A 20,948-nucleotide genomic window follows, 5' to 3' on the forward strand; every position below is an offset into this window, starting at 1 on the left:
TTTCTTCTCCGTTCCTTTTGTGGAGTTACCCATATTTAGGTGAGATGTCTACAAAAGAAAACCAGCAATAAAAATGATTTTGTGCTTTTCTAGAAAATGAAAAATATGCAGGAACGGCCCGCCATGGCGAGTTTGAATTTGAAATACTGAAGATTCCTTTATTGTGTGGTTGGATGCATAACGGGTAGAGACCTAAAAGTTTGTAAAGCTTGTTTAACAGCGTGCAGCCTGAAACAGAGAGAGAGAGAGATAGATGGGTGGAGAACAGCGCAGTCAGCTAAAGCTCTACTTTCACATCCTTTCTTTTTCTCTGTATTCTGTAATGTCTTCTAGCTCCACCCATTGTTCCCGACAGCGTTGGCAACTTGACATCTAAGTGGGGACTTGGGCCAACAAAGACCAATCCAATGGAATATACTATCAATTGAAAACAGCCCTCGTTGAATGAAATTTTCATTATTCACTTTTTCGCAGGTATCCTATAAGGCTATAATTATAAAAATATAAACAAAAACTTCCAGCTAATTATTTTATCCTTTTCATTTAATAGAAAAAGGGAAAAAAAAAAAGGCGATACCCCCACAAGCTGCAAAATTCCAAGAAATTTGATGTGCTCATAACCCACGCTTATCATTTTCATTCCATGTTATGGTCCTTGTCTGGGGCACGACCCCCATGGATGTGACCCATTTATTTTCTAAATATTTCAAAACGTACCAAATCTTGATGTGAGCCCGAAAGCCCCAACTCATATACGGACAATTTATGCTTTATTTACAAATAAAACAGAGCAGTTCTGGGGGGAACACTGGAGCTGTTAGGACTCACCAGCTAACATTTGGATTGTTCGTGGTGGATTTGTAGTAACCCAAACACATGGTAGGTCCAACTGCGGAGTCAAGGCCACATTATGTCACGCTACTACTCTCCCTTTCTCGTGTATCTATCTCTATAACAACTTATTTTTGGAACCTATGACATTTAATATGAAACTAACTACCACACATGAACTTTTAATATGACATTGATAGACCATCTATCAATGTTGCAATAAAGACCGATAAACATAATCAAGTTATCGCCTACTTGCATCGGATGAATTGAAATTTTGAAATTGTTGTTGAAATGATAATCATATGAACAGAGAGGCGTTAAATAGTTCTGCTAACTGCATTGAATTTACTTCAGAGTTAATATATTAATACCTTATTGTCGTCATACCCTCTATTGATTTTAGAGTGCAGCAGTAAATGCTCTGGTTGGATTCTGACCCCATTAACATTAGACTTAAATTTGCATTGATTCTGAGGATCCAAGTTGTTTGGTAAGGAGAGGCCCGGAATGTGAATTAAGAGTTTGGTATGGAGTGTGGATGATTGCCGAGACGGTTAAGTTTTAATGGCAAATGAAGTGTACTGTTGAGGAGTTCACTGTGGGGGACCAACTTTTAAGTGTACAATAATATAACGAAGAAAAGGACTTTCCCATTGAAGGAGAAACAGTGCCCCATCATCATTTCTTTTCAGCTCTATCTCTACCAACCTCTCCCTCTCTGAAATAGACAAATACATTCCCTTGTGTTCCCTCTCTCTCCATCTGGTCTCTACTCTTACCTTTTTTCTCTCATTTGCTTCTTGGAACCTCCAAAGCAAAGCCAGCCAGCAAAGAAAAAGATAAAAAAATGATAAAGGGGTGATGATGCTCACTTCTCACCATCCAAGACTGTTCCTTCAATCCAACTCTACTCATCATTCTTACCCCCATTTTTCCTTTCTCTTCTTCCACTAGATTCTAATCTACTACACATCCCAACCAACCCAAGAATTAAGAAAAAGGAAAAAAAAAATCCATCATCCATGTTTGGTGTTCCTTGAGAGTTGAGACTTGAAGCTAAAAAAAGAAAAAGAAAATCTTGAATTTTTTTCATCAATATTCTTAGCATTTTCAGATATGACACAAGTGCTTCAATCCTCTTATCACTTCCCTTCATCTTCAAGCTCGATACCATGTGTACCACCCACACCCAATGATGGGCTACACCAACATACCCATCTCAACGATACCCTTATTAACAACCCCAGTCCTTCCTCCGTAGTAGAAGACAGTTCATCTACAAGAGGAGGAGGGGGAGGAGGAGGAGAAGAAGAAGAAGAAGAAGAAGAAGAAGAAGAAGAACACCGAGAGAGGAAAGAAAGAGACAGAGAGGGAGATCAACTGTCCCTTTTGGAACTTTTGGTGACTGCTTTTAGGAAGTCTTTGATTGGTTGCAACAACAGTAGGGAGAGAGAGGAGCTTTCTTCAATGGAGATTGGATGGCCTACTAATGTCAGGCATGTTGCTCATGTTACCTTTGATCGCTTCAATGGCTTTCTCGGCCTCCCTGTTGAGTTTGAACCAGAAGTGCCCAGAAGACCTCCTAGTGCCAGGTCAGTTTGAATTGCCCTTTTTATTTTTCTTTTTTTGGAAAATTCTGTTTTGATTCTTGATTATTTCTTGAAAAATATGTATTGGGTTTATGATCAAAAGATCTAAGTTTGATATTTCATTTTTGAGGAAATTATATCAAGGGTTTTAATAATTTATGTTTAAATAGTTCTAAAGCTTTGTGTTTGGTTCTAACAAATGGGTTAGTTTTCTTTTTCTTTTTTCTTTTTAATTTTTTTCCTTGGAAAAAAAATAGGTTTAAGGGTTCAGTTTGAATGTTTCTGAAAATGCTATCGTGGATTTCAGACAAATATGTCATCTACACAATGAACGAAATATTCCTTCTCCCTCTCAGGAAAATGAAAATATCTCAAAATGAGCTGCTTTCTTTTTTTTTTTTTTGTATTTGCTTTGGTTGGATGACCATGATTTGTTTTGGTACAAGTCCATTGTATGGTCCCAACCCTATGTGAATGATCATCAAAATATTTTTTGCTTAATTTTTGCTTGCAAAAACAATGGCTGAAAGAGGTGTTGGTGATTGGTATCTTCTGTTTGAGAGGATGAGAACATGGAGACTCCATATTAGATGCATCTTAAAGACTTTCTTTTGAAGGATTTCAAGTCTTAGGATTAACATGGCTTACAGTGTTTTGGCAAGGGTCAGTATGGATAATTATAAGCTTGGTGGTTTGCTAGATTCTTAAGATGTCAAATGGGGTGAATGGTCCCTCAACTACATCAGTCTCCTCTGAGGGGTGCAATCTAATGGTGATTGAGTTTTGGAACCTTGTTGTTGAAACAGTGTCTCAACACCATGATGGATTGAAGAAGGCCTACATTTCATTAGGTGGTGGGATCACATTGATCCAAACTTATCTTCCTAAACCTCCGATTTGCTCTCACTTTATATCTATGAAAGATAGCTTTAAGGTGAGAAGATCCAGAGAGATTACCTATGATTTGGGCAGGGGATGAGAGGAGGGATCACCCTAGTGAGGCTTCCCAAGTTTTAAGGGGCTTTAGACCTTGATAACTAGTCCTTTAGGAATTCAGACTTGATGGAAGGTGTTTTTGGAGGTTCCAGGGGGAGTCGAGTTATTTTTGTATCAGTACAAGTATAGTCATTAGGATGACTAGTGGGATGCTAGGATTCTGTAAGTGCAAATTGCAGGTGTCCATTCACGTTCTTCTCTCAATTTTTGTGTACATCTTCTTGCCTTCCTAGATTGGTTGTTGGCAATGGTTCAATATTCATTTCTTGGGTTTGTGATGGCAGAACAAAAGATGATTTGAGAGCTTGGACTACATGAAAAATACATGAGCATTGAATGCAAATATTCCCTAATTAATCATATTATAACTGTTCCAGTTTATGCAGTTTCATATGAAAAGCATATCCACTCCATACACGTGTGCATGCGTATGTAAGTGCAATTTATAAGCGTATTTGGCTCATGCTTGTACCTGTTTACAAGACAGTTCTGATAATATTACTTGATACGCTTCTGTTCATTAATGCATACTTGTTATCGTGTCCGACATTTTTGTGCAAGTGTTTAGGCTAATGTTGCATTATTGACTTTGATATCCTTCACCTGCAGTGCAAATGTTTTTGGAGTTTCCACAGAGTCTATGCAGCTTTCATTTGACTCTAGAGGGAACAGCGTGCCTACAATACTCCTGCTTATGCAAAGACGCTTGTATGCACAAGGGGGCCTGCAGGTATGTGACCACTAGTCATTTTTATACCTCTTCTTTTATTTGATAAGTGAAAATTTTCAACCAATTTCCTCGAAGGCACGGGATTCAACTTTGATTTTGATGCTCGACTTTTCCATGCAATTCCCCTTTCTGTGAGTTGGGTTTTGCAGTATCTTAATGCAACTTTTAGATCGCATCAGTCTTTCCAATTTTAACAGAGATCTAAGGATTGAACTTAAATGTACAGGCAGAAGGGATCTTCAGAATTAATGCTGAGAATGGCCAAGAGGAGTATGTTAGAGACCAGTTAAACAGGGGAGTAGTCCCAGATGACATTGATGTGCACTGCTTAGCAGGCCTTATAAAGGTATGTTTCATTCATTTGGTTATTTACTGCAGAATCAGGAACTTGGTAGCCTTGTGGCTCCATTGGATTACCTACCAAGTACCACTTACAAGTGTGTTTCTGTTTTTTATCAATGTTTTTAAAGCCCCTCTGGTGACCAAACCATACAAGATGAAGTAAAAATAGTATTTTTACTGCATGATTTGTCGTATATAAAATCAAATAATTAATATCTAAATTAAGTTGGTTGAAATGAAGTGTCAAGAACAGAGTCTTGACCTATTGGCAGTTTGTTTTGCAGTATAGTTCAGTTGGTGTTTGAGAAAAATACTATTTTTATCCCATCCCTCTAAATATTCTTGTGCATGGTCATGGTTCCCCTGCAAGTTCAGTTGAACAATGGTTCCCACTTCCCCTCATCATTCCTAATTTGTTCAGGTTAGACACAGCTTGTCCAGTTGAGTGTCTCAGATGGTGTTGATAGAATTATTGAAGAACCAAATTAGGCCAGTGGCCTGGTTGAATGGTTCATCAGTCAGCTTGACCGTGTAGTCTAGTTCTCAGAACACAGATTTTCTCAGTTCTTATGTTTTTATTAAAGTTTAATGTGCTAGTGCTTCGTGCAGGCTTGGTTCAGAGAACTTCCAACTGGATTGTTGGACTCTCTCTCACCAGAGCAGATAATACAATCCCAGACAGAAGAGGAGTGTACTCAGCTGGTGCGGTTCCTTCCCCCAACTGAAGCTGCTCTGCTAGATTGGGCAATAAATTTAATGGCTGATGTTGCTCAAATGGAACATTTGAACAAGATGAATGCACGCAATGTGGCTATGGTGTTTGCACCAAACATGACTCAAGTGAGTGAGTTATTTTCTTGGCCAAACCACACGCTTATAACTCCTTTGTTGCTTTTAGTGATATCCAAGTTTCCTGTTTCCTGACAGGTGGAGAGTATATAAATGTCTTGAAAGAAATTTGAAATTTATTTTGGAAAGATGAGAAAATAACACTCTTCCACCCAGAGAGAAAGTAAAAGCCAACAATATTGTGGCGATGACACACCCAGTTTCTAACTTGTTATCCCAAAATCTTACTTTTGATTGGTTTCTGGGTGCTGCTTCTGTTCTTTAATCCCACTCTTTAGGCTTTATCCTCTTTTAAATAAACTCACTGATGTTTTTCTTATTTTGATATAGTTTTGTACATTCTGGTCAATGTGAGGTGCAATGATATCTTCTGTTGGTTGCAGATGGCAGATCCCTTGACAGCCTTGATGTATGCAGTCCAAGTGATGAATTTTCTCAAGACTTTGATAATCAGGACGCTTAGGGAAAGGGAGGACTCAATAGTAGAAGTAGCTTCTACTTCCCACCTTGAGCCTTCTGATGAGAATGGACACCATGGCTCTTCACAGTCACTTGCTGAGGAGGGCTGTGAGAGGAATGAAGATGAGAAAGTTTTTCTTGCTGAAGAACCCACTCTAGAAAGCCCCACTCATCCTACCCTGGATGGATCTGCAGCTGAAAGTGGAGCTCACAGTTTTCTAACTTCTATTGAGAATATCATTCCTGGTGGAAACGGGCCTGTGGTTGAAAGTTGCCCTTGTGACCCTCCTCCCCAAGCTAACACCTCAACAGATGAAGTTGAATGGGCTCCTAGCATTGGACAAAATGGAGGGGCTCAACCAAACACTGTCAAGAGCAGAACTGGTCAATCAAGTAATTCCAATCTCAAGAAGGGATACAGAAAGATTAGTGAACAGTCACCTGCTCGGGCTGCAGGCCCTATAGCAAGGGCTGCAAGTCCTATAGCAAGGGCTGCAAGTCCTATAATGAAGAGCAGGGGAACCAGCATTGTTAGCCGGATTAATTCAAGGGCAGAGCGGGTAGAAGCCTGGCGATGAAGCAGTATGAATTGTGTTTGCCAGTCTGGTTGGGGGTGGGTGGATTGACCAGCTGGAAAAACAAGTCGGCAAATTGTGTTTTTCCTCTGGAAATATTTGTGTATGATTTCATGCATTTTTTTTCTATGTTTCTGGGTGTTTCATGACCTCTTACCTTTTTCATGTTAGGCATTCCTTCTATAACCACAGTCTAGCATTTCTGGGTTTCAAACTACAGTTTTAATCAATTGTTCTGATTCACTTTGACCAACACCGTCTCTCGTTCTCTCCCTTCTATTCAGCTAATATTATGTGCAGGATTGCCCCTTAGAAAGATGAGAACAGCCATCTGCTGGCATCTTCCAACCTTGCAATTTGCAATGAATGGACTCCACTTTCAGGCATGGTCCTTCATCTTCTTTTCAGACTAACACCTTATCATTATGATCGATAGTTTTGCTGACTAACCGAGGTCCGAATGTAGATTAGGGCTGGCTATATATATAGAAGTAGAGAATTTGCAGATGCACTTATTGGGATGTTGACTCTGAGGGGTAAAATCAAAGTTTTTTAACTTCATTCTTATCTCTATGGCAGCTAACTTGTGAAAAGATCAGGTGGCAGTTATTAGCCAAGGATGAGAGTCTGCTGCTCTAACAACCAGTATGATGAAAAGATGAGGGGCTAACATCTTACGAAACTGTTTTCTGGGCGTCTACCTACACGTTGAAACTTGTACACATTGTTTATCAGTTTAAGCCAAGGGGAGGCCAAACTTATACATGGCCCTTTTCCTTTTCATATATGTGGCATTAGAAACCACAAAACTTGGATGACTAGCTTTGTGTTCATCCAGGGAAACAAACGGCATGAGCAAGGAATTCAATTGGCGAATCTTATTATCAACCTAATTTTACAGTCAGGAGACAACCTAGCTATGTAGTAGAAATAGATTGGGCAAGCACTGTTACTCAAGTTATATCTGTATCTTGAAAATAAAGAGAAAAAAGATATTTGAAGGAAAATCAGTCTATAGTTTGTTTGATTCATATTAGTAATGGAAAGGGAAAGGAAATAAAATATATGGAGGTAAAAGCTACCTGCGACTTTTCTTGCCTTGAATTGGTATTTTCCTTTTTTCTTTTTTTCTTTTAGAGGAGATGACTCATTTGTAATATAAGATTGTGTTACATCCAGGCACTAGGCAGTCGTTTTTTTCCTTTTAGCTTTACACTGAGGCCTAAAATTCTTATGAATTAATTTTCTAAACATTGTTCTCTAGCTTCATGGGGTGAAGCCATTAGTTGAAGATCTCTATGTCGATCCAGTAGGAGTCTTGGCTTTCTTACTGCATGTAAGAACCAACAAGGAGAAAAGAGGAAACCTGGATTTATGAAAATCAATACATGGTCATGAGGTTCCTTCAATGTTTCTATTTCTTTGAACAATCGATAAATACATACCCTTATTTTGTCCCCCTGATTTGTTGGGAGAGTGCAAACTTGCCACCGTTCAGTGGTTTTTCTTCCAAACTTCTCATCTTGTGATATTATACAGAACCTCTTACCATTCAACCAACAGCATTTATGGGTGAAGATCACAATTACATGTCTCATCTCGTGCTGGAGAGGTGTGACCTTTTCAAAATCTTGCAATATTCCTTGCCCTCTAGTTCTCTGGTATGAGCGCCATGCTTTCTGGCATTGATGTTCATCAATCAAGCGTAGATAATCCAAACATTCTAGCAGCCACTTCAGCTAAATTCGGTGATGCATTCCAAAGTTTCAAAATTTTAATATTTTCTATTTGACATCAGAATTTTCAAACTTCACCCTCAATGTCAATTTCCCAGAATTTTGACAAAAGCTTGGGGACTCCAGCCTGTCTTCCTCCATTTTATGTTGCTTCTCAACTTTGAAAATCTTTGGATGAACTTTACCAATAGTCTTTACAAGAACAAACTCCATTCTTAAAATGGTGAAAACGAGTGGCATCCCTAACAACAAGCTGCCTGTCCACAATCTCACTGACCAACTTTAGAAATAGATGACAATCTCCACATACCCTCAGGTTCTTTATCACAGTAATCTCTGTCCCTGGCTCAGTGTTTATGAGTCCAAATGCAATTGCTAACTTTTCGCTATGCACTCCCATACCAGTTATAAGCTCTTCATTTCTACTCTCTTGATCATTATCATTAGACCCACCACGTCTCTTGATGATATCTTCCAATCCATCCAACATGTGATATATCTCCTGTGCCTGTGGATGGGTTCTATCCCCAGCCAAGAAGAGGTGAATCCTCCCTTGATATTCAACATAGCTACAACCTGGCTCCTTTTTGAGCTTCCGCTCTCTCATCATCACTCTAACCCTTAATATCCCCTCCATATTCCCTGCCTCAGAGAATATATTTGATAACAATACATAATAACCAATATTTGTAGGTTCAAACTCAATGACCTTTTCAAAAGCTAACTCGGCCAGCTCTACATTTCTGTGGATCTTACAAGCACCCAAAAGGGCTCCCCATACTGCACCATCAGGTTCCACTGACATTGACCCAATGAGTTTGCGAGCTTCCTCAAGTCGTCCTGCCCTACCTAAAAGATCCACAACACAAGAGTAATGCTCTGGACCAGGCTGCAATCCATAATCCCTCTCCATTGCAGTAAAATAATACAAGCCCTTCTCAGTCAGTCCCGCATGGCTACAAGCAGATAAAACACTCACAAAAGCTGCTCCATCCGGCAGTTCATCAGAACTAATCATTTCATCGAAGAGTTGCACTGCAAGTTCACCTTGTCCATGCATTCCATATCCGGCTATAATTGCTGTCCATGAAATTACATTTTTCTCAGTCATGCCATCAAAAATAGCACGAGCCTTTACCAAGTTTCCACACCTAGCATACATATTAATTAAAGCATTTTTCAAGAAGGGATTGAAGCCAAATCCACTTAACTCTATCCGCTGTTCTACCTCCCTTCCAGCGGCATGGGCCCCAAGGTGAGCACAGGATGACAGAACCCCAACTAGTGTCACCGGGTCGGGAACAATTCCTGTAAACTCCATCTTCCGATAAAGGTCCAAAACATGGCCTGCAAGCCCATTTTGAGCATATCCAGATATCATTGCATTCCAAGTAATCAACCCCTTTTCGGGCATTCCATCAAACAACTTCCTCGCAAAATCAACCGACCCACATCGCACATACATTGTTAGCAAACAATTCCCAACTGACAAATCACCATCCAATCCAAACCTCACGCTACAAGCATGAAGAGACGTTCCAAAACCCAAATGAATGGGACCGGCACAAACCGGAATTAAGCCCAACATTGTCACTGCATTAACCGAAACACCCTCCTTCCTCATTTGACGAAACAACAAAACCGCATCCGAAAATCGAGAGTTCAACGAATACCCAGCAATCAAGGCATTGTAACAAACAGCAAGGTTTCTCGAGTGATGATTTTCATCAAACACTTTACGTGCGCTTGCAATAGTCGAGCACTTACAATACATTGAAATCAAAGAAGTCTGGACGAAAGGTTCGGGCTCGCACCCAGTCTTGATTACGTGACCATGGAGTTGTGAACCGGCGAGAGGCAGTGAGAGGGAGGCGCATGATTTGAATGCGAAAGGAAAGGTGAATGCGTTGGGAGAGTCTCCAGAGGCAAGCATTTGGCAGTAGAGATTGAGAGCTTCTTGAAAATGGCGCTGTCTTGCTAGCTCTCTTAAGCGAGCGTTCCATGAGGCGGTTGTGTTCTGAAGGTCCAACCATTTGTTTGCGTATGGAAAGAGTGGGTGTGGTCTGGTCATGCTAGCCACCAGTCGGGTGCCATTTGCTCGAGGAGGGCCGTACCAGCCTCCAATGATACAAGAGAATTTAGCATCATTTATGCAAAATGTTATCAGTCTACGTGTAATAAATGACTAATTTTTTCATTTACTTGGATTTCGGTAATAATATAGGTTTAAAAAATAAAAGGTAGAAAATTAATGAAGCCGTTAGGACATCGGACGGTAGAGGAGGATGCGGGACTATTACTTGTGATGAATCTGCGAAGCATCAAAGACAACAAGCGGATAGAAGTAGAACAACAGATTTCCCGGATTCTGGTTTCACTGGATAGATTGGGAGCAGGACAAAGAGCTTCCGATTCCGATGGAAGCCGTGCCTTTCTCAACCGTTGCTTCCCGGCCTTTCTCTTCAACTTCTCCCTCACTCTCAACTCCTAAAAGCCTCTCCAGAAGATCAACCAACACTCGCTGCTCTTGGACTGCTTCAAAGCTCCCCCTTCCACTATCTTCCAGAAACCCCTTCACGGTAACGCTCATGAATCTCTTGAATGCATTTGACTTCAATATTCTATCTGTAATTTGGTCTTGATGACTCTTCAGAGAGAGGTATGGAGTTTGGTGAAATCCAAGAGCGTTAGTGTTAGAAGACAAATGCCCGGTGTTATAAGAGCTGAAATGTTCGGCCAGTTGACCAGCGGCCTCGAAGCGGCTTGGACCAAACTAAAAGGAGAAGGTTTTGTTTATTCTGTAACTTCAATTACTCAATCAGGACCCTTTTTTGTGGCTGAAAACGAAGTTATGCATAATGTTTCGATATTTTGCTCAACCAAATACAATTAGCGCATTTTCCTGTATTTAGGGCTTGTAAAATCCTAGTAGGTTGCATCACCAAAGTTCAGAGATAATCCTTGAATGGATAAGCAAGTGATCAACAGTTAAAGTCTTACTCAAAATATCGATAAAGCCAAGAAGGATACCTTGGTGGTTATCTCAGCTGCTCCAAACCACCATGATCTCCATTGCAAAAGCTGATAATAATGATTTGATTGAGGACTACCATTCTTAGTCCAAGGCCAACATATATTGTCCAGATCCATCCCTCCCTGCAACTCTAAGCCCATGCAGAGTTAAAGAGCATGTGCACCTACTACATCTTAACATATTTGCTTCAGAATTAGCATGGTTATTTGTTCCAAGTTTTTTACTTTTCAGTTCTCAACATATTTGGTTTTAGAAGAACAGGGTCTTGGTTTTGGTTTAAGGAAAGCTAAAATATATTTCAGGCTAGTTGATTCTTAACGTGTCATCCAAATTTCAATATGGATCCATTTTCTTTGACAGATTTATTTATTTATTTATTTTTATTCTTATTTTTTTATTTTTTTGTGGCCATTAATGTTGAAGTTGTTGCTATGCAATTTTGTGTGCCTCAGAGGTTTTGACCAAGGAAAATATTGTGGAGCCAATGCGAGATATTAGAAGAGCCCTTTTAGAAGCAGATGTAAGTGGGGTTTTATGGTAGTGTATGGATTTCAATTTATTCACCTTAATAAAATGGTTATTACATGTCTTATCAATAGGTAAGCCTTCCTGTTGTAAGAAGGTTTGTCCAAGCTGTAAGTGAACAAGCTGTTGGTGTTGGCTTAATTCGAGGTGTTAAACCGGATCAGCAATTGGTTAAAGTAAGCATACGGAAACTGCATACAATAGTTTTACATGCTTTATAAAACTCATTTTTAAAATCTGTGTTTCTGAATATAGTGGAGGTTTCTTCTAGCCCTTCTTTTTCTTTTCATTTCTTCTCCTTTTTTTTCTTTTTTTCTTTTTCTCTTTTTGAATTGGTTGAAATGGGGCTTTTGATTCTTCTGGTCTGGGGTTGGATGTGGAGGTTTATTTCTAGCCCTTCTGGTCTTGTCTTTAATGGTGGGCATAGTCAGCAGTGTGTTGATTTGACCAAATATTTTGTTTCTGTCTTCCATGCTTCAATTTTTTGTAGTTGCTTTCGGATCTTAATTGATGCGATCCAATTTCATATAAAAATCTTCCTAGAAAGCACTTGTATTTAGTGATTTGAGATTTTGTTTTGACCATGTTTTAGAATAATGACATCCTGAGTTCAATCCCAGCTTCCAACCAATATGAAAGGCAAAAACGTATAGTCTTGGTTTTCACTTATAGTTCCTGGAATTATGAATATATGGTTCTTGGTTAGTGCAGATTGTACATGATGAGCTTGTGAAATTGATGGGTGGAGAGGTATCTGAACTGGTTTTTGCAAAATCTGGCCCCACTGTGATATTATTGGCTGGTCTACAAGGTGTTGGAAAGACAACTGTGTGTGCGAAACTGGCCTTTTATCTTAAGAAACAGGTGCACAGCCAAAGGCCCCTCTTTCCATCTCTGTGTTTGTGTGTGCATGTGTATTTTATCTTCCATTTACTTATTTATTGATGGGTATGGGGTGGTTGGGGGGGTGTGGAGTTTTGGTGTTTTATGTGGTTCTTCAAACTTAGTTTTTTTGAAACTTATGATCCTACATTGACTATAGGGCAAGAGCTGCATGCTGGTTGCTGGAGATGTATATAGACCTGCTGCAATTGACCAACTTGTTATTTTGGGTGAACAGGTATCTGATTTTTGTTGACCATGAAGTGTTCTGCTTCTAATTTGCAAAGCCACATGTTATCTTTTCAGAGCTTATTTAGCAGTAGTTGGGGCACTTTGACATTCTTTGGATGTTAATTTGAATAGTTACTTACAGGATTTTAACATTTCCTACTTCAAGATGAAAATTTGGAGACTGAAGCACTGAGTTTGATGCAAATCACCCTTCCTCATTTAAAACACAAGAAAATTTGGAATAAGACTAAAAACCTATAACCAAAGAGAAAACATAGGAAATTTGAGAAATGGCCAACATGTTTTTTTTCATGGATTTGCACCTTTTGCATGTTATTTAGACAATCATATCGATGGTGATCGTACAAATATTATCATATTAGAGTAGCTTTCTTAAGAAGCTACCAAACTGTTTTTGGGTTATACTGAGTATCATGCTTGCTCTTTGATAAATTTTAAACTACTAGGAGTAGGAATGAAGTATCTTTTAATTTAGGAGTGAAAAATGTGCACTGTTCTACCATCTATATGTTATTTTTCTCCTTAGTTCTATAAATCTCATTATTCAACAAACAGAAGAAACAAGAGAATAACAAAGTGAGACCCATTGTAGTTTTGAGCTATGATTCGGTGAATTTGCTAAATGGCTAATTTATAATTCATTCTAAGATCTTGATTATTTGTCATTTGAATTTTGTATCCACTTGAATCTACTATCCTTCAATTCATTCTCATAATTTAGTGGTAAGCTTGTCACAGGTGGATGTGCCTGTTTATACAGCAGGGACTGAGGTTAAACCTTCACAAATAGCTAAGCAAGGTTTAGAAGAGGCTAGAAAGAAGAACATAGATGTGGTCATAGTGGATACTGCTGGAAGACTTCAGGTTGTGTCCCTTATATTTTTTTATAATATTTTATATATTTTTAAGATAATTTCCCGACTCCTGATATTTTCCGCTAGGAAAACATTTCTTAAATACTGACCTTGGATGGTATTTATCATAAATTATTCCTTTAACCAGATAGACAAAGCAATGATGGATGAATTGAAAGATGTGAAACGGGCAATAAATCCCACTGAAGTTTTGCTTGTTGTGGATGCAATGACTGGACAAGAAGCTGCAGGTATTCAAACTTCCATTTTTACTCATTTGAGGATGAAATACTTTGAGGGTGAAAGTCACTCTCTGTATACTCTCAGTGTAGTGGAATTGCACCTCCTGTTTTTTGCCAGGTGCTCTGCAATCTACATTTGCATTTTGCCTATTAAAAAGGAAAAAAAAAATATCTTGAGGGTGAAACACTTGAAAGGCCATCAATTAGCCTCACCTCATGATCCATTCTTCTTTCCTCTCTTTCATGCTGTACAGTGTCACTGGGCCCATTTATCGTTTTTGCTTTAATGTTTAGTTTTAAATTCACTCCCAGGTATAGTTTTGCCTGTTGTTTCAAGATTATGAAGTTGATAATCCTCTGTCTATGCTGTACTTCGTACATTTGTGATCTCATTTTTTCTTTTTTTCTGAATGAAAGGAAAATAACTTTCTGCCTTGTACAAACACTACTTATTTTAATAGATTGTCTATAAATTTTATCTGCTTTCAGCATATTATTCCTCACTTTGGCAATGGTAAAGAAGAACCTCATGAGAGAGAAGTAGCACGCTTCACTTCTTATTTTGGTAGCTAAGCTGGGATTACCCGTAAACTCTTGTGCACATTAGAGTTCCAATAAAGCAATTGACTTGCTGTCTGTCCTAATTGTCATCCTAGATAATGAGCTAGACTTGTATACAAATGGAACTTACAAATATTAAATTCAGGTTACATGATTATTGATTTGTATGCCCTTCTTTTTCTTTTCATGCGTCTAGTTTAGTCTTTTTTGGTTTGATTATCTTTTAACTGCTAACTAACTATCTTTAAAATTCTATATGATGTCTTCTTCTTTGGATTTTCAGCCTTGGTCACAACATTTAATGTAGAGATCGGGATTACGGGTGCCATTTTGACAAAGCTAGATGGAGATTCTAGAGGTGGAGCAGCTTTGAGTGTTAAAGAGGTTTGCCCTTACCATTGCCTTTATCTTCATCAGCTAATATCTTGTGTCTTCCTGAAGCAAGAGTTTACAATACCTCCGTCTTTGAAATTTGTGCTTTGTTAGTCACATTTACCATATATCTAGTTGTTAATAGCGGCTTTTATGCCCTTTGAAGTTGGTTCCTATTATTTGTTTACTTGATCAAATTACAAATTTTTCTTTTTTGTTTATATAGTTCTTTTGATGCATTAAGATTGAAAGTTTGTTGTTCTTGATTTGTGTAACAACTTAGAGGGGGTGAACATGTAATTCAATTGTTTAAGATCAAAAAATAGAATTTTTTACAATTCTTGATGTTCTTAATACATCGAATTATTCTGAAATGAGAACGATCAATCATCCACGGTAAGAGATGCACCATGTAAGTGGAAAACCACAAACAAAGTCTCATAAAAACCCTAGTGATGTACAAATCATAACTCTAATTGATTGCATAGCAAATCCACTAATTTTAAGAGCAAGTATGCACTTGATATTCTTAGTACTTCAAATTATCCTAAAATGAGAATGATCAATCATCCATACTAAGAGATGCATGATGTAAGTGGAAAACCACCGATGGAATGGGTCTAATCAACTACATAGCAAATCCACTAATTTTCAAAGCAAGTACACAATTTTGCCTAAACCTAAATACCTTCTCCTAGAGAACTTATATTGGCCAACACCTATATTTTGCTTTTATGTCCACAATGGAGCATGTTGTGCACCTTAATGAACACCTCAACTCTTTGGAAGGATGTGATCAACCATTAATCCTTCTTGAATAAGAATTCAACTTCAAAAGTTTAAGGATCTCTTTGTAGGATAACGAGAATGTTTAATAATAAGTGCGTAAAAATATTTTGACGTAGATAGGCATGCTTATAGAGTAAAAACTGTAATGGGCCAAGTGCAAGCATTGTTTATACAAAAATGCAAATTTCAATCATTTTCAAAATGATAAAAAATAACAAAAAACAGAGAGAGAAAAAAGAAAAGAAAATACGCCTCCAAAGGGGCGCTTGAGTGCTTCAGAAGGGCGCTTAAGCTCTTCAAAGGGGCACTTGAGCTCTCCAAAGAGGCGCTTGAGCACTCCAAAGGAGCACTTGAGTGCTTCTGTTATATTTTTATTTTTTTCCTCAAATTTTGATTTATTTTTCGAAAACCAACGTTTGCATGCCTATGTTCTTTTTACAATGCCATTACACTCATTGAGTGTTCCTATTACATACTTACCTGATAACCAATTTGTCACTTGATGAACTTGAATCTTCGAAGCCAAAAAGTCCCATGGATAATGTTAGGAACAAAATTGCCGATCTACCTCTAGCTAATCTAGCTCACTTACAATGATAATTATATTTATATGAGACTCACATCACAGGACAATTAGGCATCGGTTTTAGATATTGCTTCAGAAACCTGAAAGCTAAGTTGAAGCTGTTTGGTTTAAAGGAACATTGTGAGCAGTGGGCACAAAAGGTTTGTGATATGGTCCTGTTTATTTCAAAAACACTCCTAAATGCAGCCGGCAAGCCAGTTCCCTCACATACCAGATAGCTAGTTGTGCATGGACCTGTATTGGTCCCTCTTTAATGGAATATCTAAAACCTGATTGTATGTATCCTTTTTTTGTCCCTATCAGAAAGGTATTTATTTGGAACCAATCTGGAAACCCACCCAACCCCTTGGCACCTAAACCAGGTCTTAGGGGCCTGATCGTGTTTATCCTTGTTGGCTGTAAAACAGTAAAGTAAAACTGGAGTGTTTCCGTGATGCTCAGTGATCATGTTTGCTCTTTTGAATGAACAACTCTCAGGCCCAGAATCTAGGTATGAGAAATTCTAGTACTGATTACTGAACAAGATTGTCTCCATGAGATCACATCTTGAACTTTACTATCACTTAATAGTTTTCATGACACATGTTATTTCTTGTTACTAACCTAGCGGTTTGGAAATCTGGAACTTTTTGTTACTTTGGTTTCTCAATTGATTGTGCCAACAAAACACTTTGGGCACTTTGGTTCCTTGATGATCCTAGTGTTGTTTATTTACTTGGCTTCAAATTCTAATATATGTTTCATTTATGTCCAAAATGATTCTTTCTTTTTCATGTCTGCTTGAGTCAAGGAGATTAATAATTGTCATGGTTGTTAATGATTATTATCATGGGGTATTCTATGCCTCTAAATGATTCTTTAGTTTTAGTAAATAAAACAAGTGAATATACCGATTAACTACTTTTTTAAAAAAAATAAAAAATAAAAAAAATTCCTGCTTCTAATTGGCAGTTCTTTCTTATTCATCGTTCTGTTATCTCTAACTTGTTGAATTTTCTCTAGTACTTAAAAAAGTCTGTGCTACCGATAAATTTCATCTTTTTTTATGATCAATATTGGAATCATGGCACAGGTATCAGGAAAGCCAATTAAGCTCGTAGGGCGAGGAGAGCGTATGGAGGACCTTGAACCTTTCTACCCAGATCGTATGGCTGGACGTATCTTAGGAATGGGAGATGTTCTCTCTTTTGTGGAGAAGGCACAAGAAGTTGTAAGTACCAGTAAATATGTAGAAGTTTATCTTTAAAGGATGATGTTTTGATGTAGATCTTAATCGAGTTGTCTGTATAGATGCGGCAAGAAGATGCTGAAGAATTGCAGAAGAAGATTATGAGTGCAAAGTTTGACTTTAATGATTTCTTAAAGCAAACTCGTGCAGTTGCACGGATGGGTTCTATGACTCGTGTTCTTGGGATGATCCCTGGCATGGGAAAGGTATGAAATTTAGTTTCGAAATTTGTTCTATTCTCCTGTTTTCCAGTAGGTGCAATATATGCACTGGCTGGTATTAGTATTTGTTCACAAAGAGGTTGAAATGATATTGCAGGATCCTGTTCTTGTGGTTGTTTTCCACTTTTACATGTGGATGTAAGATATGAAAAATGCAGCGAGCTTTATGTAGCTTTTGTTGTTTATACTCTTTACGGTGAAAAGAAACTTTTGATCAACTCTCCTATATGTGTATGCAAACAGGTGACCCCTGCACAAATTCGGGAGGCAGAGAAGAGTTTAAAGATGATGGAAGGAATGATTGAAGCAATGACCCCTGGTCTCCTCTTCTCTCTGCCATTTAAAGGAATTTCTTAGTATAGAATCCTGAAACAAATTGCTGATATTACTTGTCCTTGAATCTTTAACTTCCATATGGTATTTCTCCCTGAAATTAATAAATGAGGAAAGACAAACAATTATAAAAGGTGCAGGGCATGTCATCAACTTGCCCTGAGTGGTCCGGTTCCTTCTGTTTGCTGCTTTTTTTTTTTTTTTTTCTAGTTTATTGTCAGCAGTTTCTCAAGTATTTGATGGGAATGACTTATCATCATTTCTATGTTTCAGTAGCAAAACACATGGAACTTCCTTCTTAGTGTTGTCCTTATGTTTTCTAGTTTCAAAACCCATATTGTTTTAGAACTCTTTGAACAAGATGCATTTGCTTGTCTCATGATGTCCTGGATAATTTACATCAGCTTATATATATATATATATGTTGTGTATTACTAGTTACATGCATGATAATTGGACAATGACTAATTATCTTGGCAGCCATTTGACCATCTAGGGTTGTTTTCTGTTGATGGTGTGACACATGATGAAAAGTGAAGCTATCTTGTTGAGGCCCAACCTCTGATTGTCTTTATATTCTAGCTAATTACATTAAGCAAGAAAAATATAAACTGAGCTAATTATTGGAAATGACTAATTATCTTGGCAGTCATATTACCATTTTTTAGATAGGGGAGTTTTGTAGTTTGGTGTAACACATGATGGAGAGAGAAAGCTATCTTGTTGAGACCGAATCTCTGATTCAATGTTTACATTCCAGAATTAATCATATGATTTGGGTTTGGCACCTTCCTTTGATTCTCCTAGTGAAATCTGGATTGAATATTTACTTTGCTTGTCCTCCTGGAAACCATCTTTCTGAATGGCATTTGTTAATTTATCATGTGCTATGCATGTAGTGTAATTAAAAAAAACATGCTTGAAGTTTCACTCATGTGGTTAATCTCTCAAATTGAGTTGAATTTATGTACATGTGTACGTAAAATACTGCCTGTGAATCACTATGGCTTCCATTTTAATTAAGATGTCTTCAGTATGTTTTTTCTTCGTCTATTGAATAGCGTCTTATGGTATGTTCCATTTTCTTGCCCAGATTTGTTCCCTGTCAAACCTTTCTGATTATCTTGTTTATTTTCAGAGGAAAGGGAGAAGCCAGAACTGTTGGCAGAATCTCCTGTCAGGAGGAAAAGAGTCGCTCAGGATTCTGGGAAAACAGAGCAGCAGGTACATGGGATAGCTTCTTGATGTAAGATTGATATGCTGGTTTCAATCTAGGTGGTTATGGTGGGGGGAGGAGGCCTAGGTGGTTATGGTGGTTTATTTGTTTTATTTTATTAATGATTTCAAGATTAGCTGTTCTGATGGGATTGTGATTTATCTGAAAAATTTAGGTGAGCCAACTTGTTGCACAACTCTTCCAAATGCGTGTTCGCATGAAGAATTTAATGGGTGTAATGGAAGGTGGATCTATTCCTGCCCTGAGCAATCTTGAGGAGACACTTAAATCTGAGCAAAAGGTGCATTAATTTGCTTATATTTTTGTTTTGTGAACTTGGGTTGTTGTGTCTAATTGATTTACATAATGTGCATTTGCTTCTATTGTGTCATTCTAAAATACTTAGATTCCTTTGAAAGGAAGGATAACTAAAACATGCTGGCAGTGTAGAAAACTATTTAGTCGGCTATAACCCTAAGCATTCATTATATTTCCAACCACTAATATGAAGTACATCTTCCTTAAAATTTATATATCTCCACCCTGCTTAAATTTGTTTAGAACTACTTAAGTTTATAATTTTTTTTTCTTAAAATGTTTGTTTAATGCTAGTAAAAACAGTAAGTTTAGTTATCCTTCTCATATAAGAAAAAGATCTATAGGTCACCTGCCACCTTTCTGTTGCATCATGTGGCAAGGTATGGGAAAATGCACTGTTTCTATTTTTCCCTTCTTTTCACACTGTTTATATGAGTGGAAAAGAAGAAAAAGATAATAGAGGGAATCATGAAGTATTTCTCCATCACCAAAATCCCCCCTGTATGAGTCTTCTATGCATGCTCGGACTTGAATAGAAAAAGTCATCATATGCTCCCTCCATTGAGGTCACTCTGGAAAAGAAATAATCCAATGAGCACAAAAAGGAATTTCATATTTTGATGACATTATTTTTTTGACAGGCATTCATCTATTAACAATATTATTGCAGTTTATGGAAAGATGGCGGCTGGCCACTTCCGAGAGTTGCTAGTTTTTTAGATTCATTTGAAGTATACGAAAAACTAATTAGCATGAATATTATATGATTGTCTTGAAACTTTCATGAAAGTGCAACAGCAAACCAATTCATTGCTTAGGAAAAGTTTTGTGGAAATTTAAACTCCATTGCCATTCCTGAAATTCTAATAAACCAATTATGAGAACTTTTGTAGTTTTATGGATATGTAACTGTAAGGTGAAGAATTGATATTTTTGTTTTTGGTTTTCCTCCTGTATCAGGCTCCTCCGGGTACTGCAAGGAGGAAGAGAAGATCAGAATCAAGGAAGCAATTTGCAGAGCCAGCATCATCAAGGCCCAGTCCTCGTGGTTTTGGGAGCAGGAACTGAGGCTTAAAGCCTAAATTTAATGGGTTGTCAGCTCTCTGTTTCATCTCCTATTTACAAAGTTGCTCTCCCCTGCGAGAATGTGATGCATTTTTTTAGTTCAGTTTGTATTATGTCCTGTACAGAGCCACACTGGGAACTTAACTAAACACAAAGCGTTTGCAAACGTTACTCCTAGTTTCTAGTTTAAAAAATAACAAAAATGTAATGGCCGTTTTATTTCTAACCATTACATTACAGCTTAACAATTATTTGCTTTGTAAGTGTGCCATGCTGTGATTGATTATACTCCCTATTCCAGAGGCGCGGCCGCACAAGCCATAGACTTCGTGTCTAATGAAGACCCTGTGGACGACCAAC

The 20,948-nt window shown here is 37.9% G+C and overlaps 3 protein-coding genes across 3 annotated transcripts; 2 read left to right on the plus strand and 1 right to left on the minus strand.

Annotated features, from left to right (window-relative positions):
- The first annotated feature begins 1,497 nt into the window (after nucleotides 1-1,497).
- Nucleotides 1,498-6,627, plus strand: LOC100258031 (rho GTPase-activating protein 5). Its single transcript, XM_002282164.4, has 5 exons — nucleotides 1,498-2,426; nucleotides 4,029-4,149; nucleotides 4,376-4,495; nucleotides 5,101-5,331; nucleotides 5,724-6,627. Exons 1-5 carry the CDS (start codon nucleotides 1,951-1,953, stop codon nucleotides 6,375-6,377), a joined length of 1,602 nt encoding a protein of 533 aa, XP_002282200.1. The 5' UTR covers nucleotides 1,498-1,950; the 3' UTR covers nucleotides 6,378-6,627.
- A 1,098-nt stretch (nucleotides 6,628-7,725) lies between these two features.
- On the minus strand, nucleotides 7,726-10,342 carry LOC100252733 (putative pentatricopeptide repeat-containing protein At3g11460, mitochondrial). The gene has a single exon (XM_002276380.5). The coding sequence runs from the start codon at nucleotides 10,179-10,181 to the stop codon at nucleotides 8,292-8,294; it is 1,890 nt and encodes a 629-aa protein (XP_002276416.2). The 5' UTR covers nucleotides 10,182-10,342; the 3' UTR covers nucleotides 7,726-8,291.
- A 104-nt stretch (nucleotides 10,343-10,446) lies between these two features.
- On the plus strand, nucleotides 10,447-20,839 carry LOC100247624 (signal recognition particle subunit SRP54, chloroplastic). Its single transcript, XM_002276403.5, has 15 exons — nucleotides 10,447-10,689; nucleotides 10,764-10,896; nucleotides 11,597-11,664; nucleotides 11,744-11,845; nucleotides 12,381-12,533; nucleotides 12,712-12,789; nucleotides 13,542-13,667; nucleotides 13,806-13,908; nucleotides 14,744-14,844; nucleotides 17,280-17,417; nucleotides 17,498-17,641; nucleotides 17,900-17,975; nucleotides 19,128-19,213; nucleotides 19,381-19,506; nucleotides 20,484-20,839. The coding sequence occupies exons 1-15, from the start codon at nucleotides 10,528-10,530 to the stop codon at nucleotides 20,589-20,591; spliced, it is 1,704 nt and encodes a 567-aa protein (XP_002276439.2). The 5' UTR covers nucleotides 10,447-10,527; the 3' UTR covers nucleotides 20,592-20,839.
- Nucleotides 20,840-20,948: the final 109 nt, after the last annotated feature.

This window comes from Vitis vinifera, chromosome 8, assembly GCF_030704535.1.
Source record: "Vitis vinifera cultivar Pinot Noir 40024 chromosome 8, ASM3070453v1".
NCBI classification, from domain to species: domain Eukaryota; kingdom Viridiplantae; phylum Streptophyta; class Magnoliopsida; order Vitales; family Vitaceae; genus Vitis; species Vitis vinifera.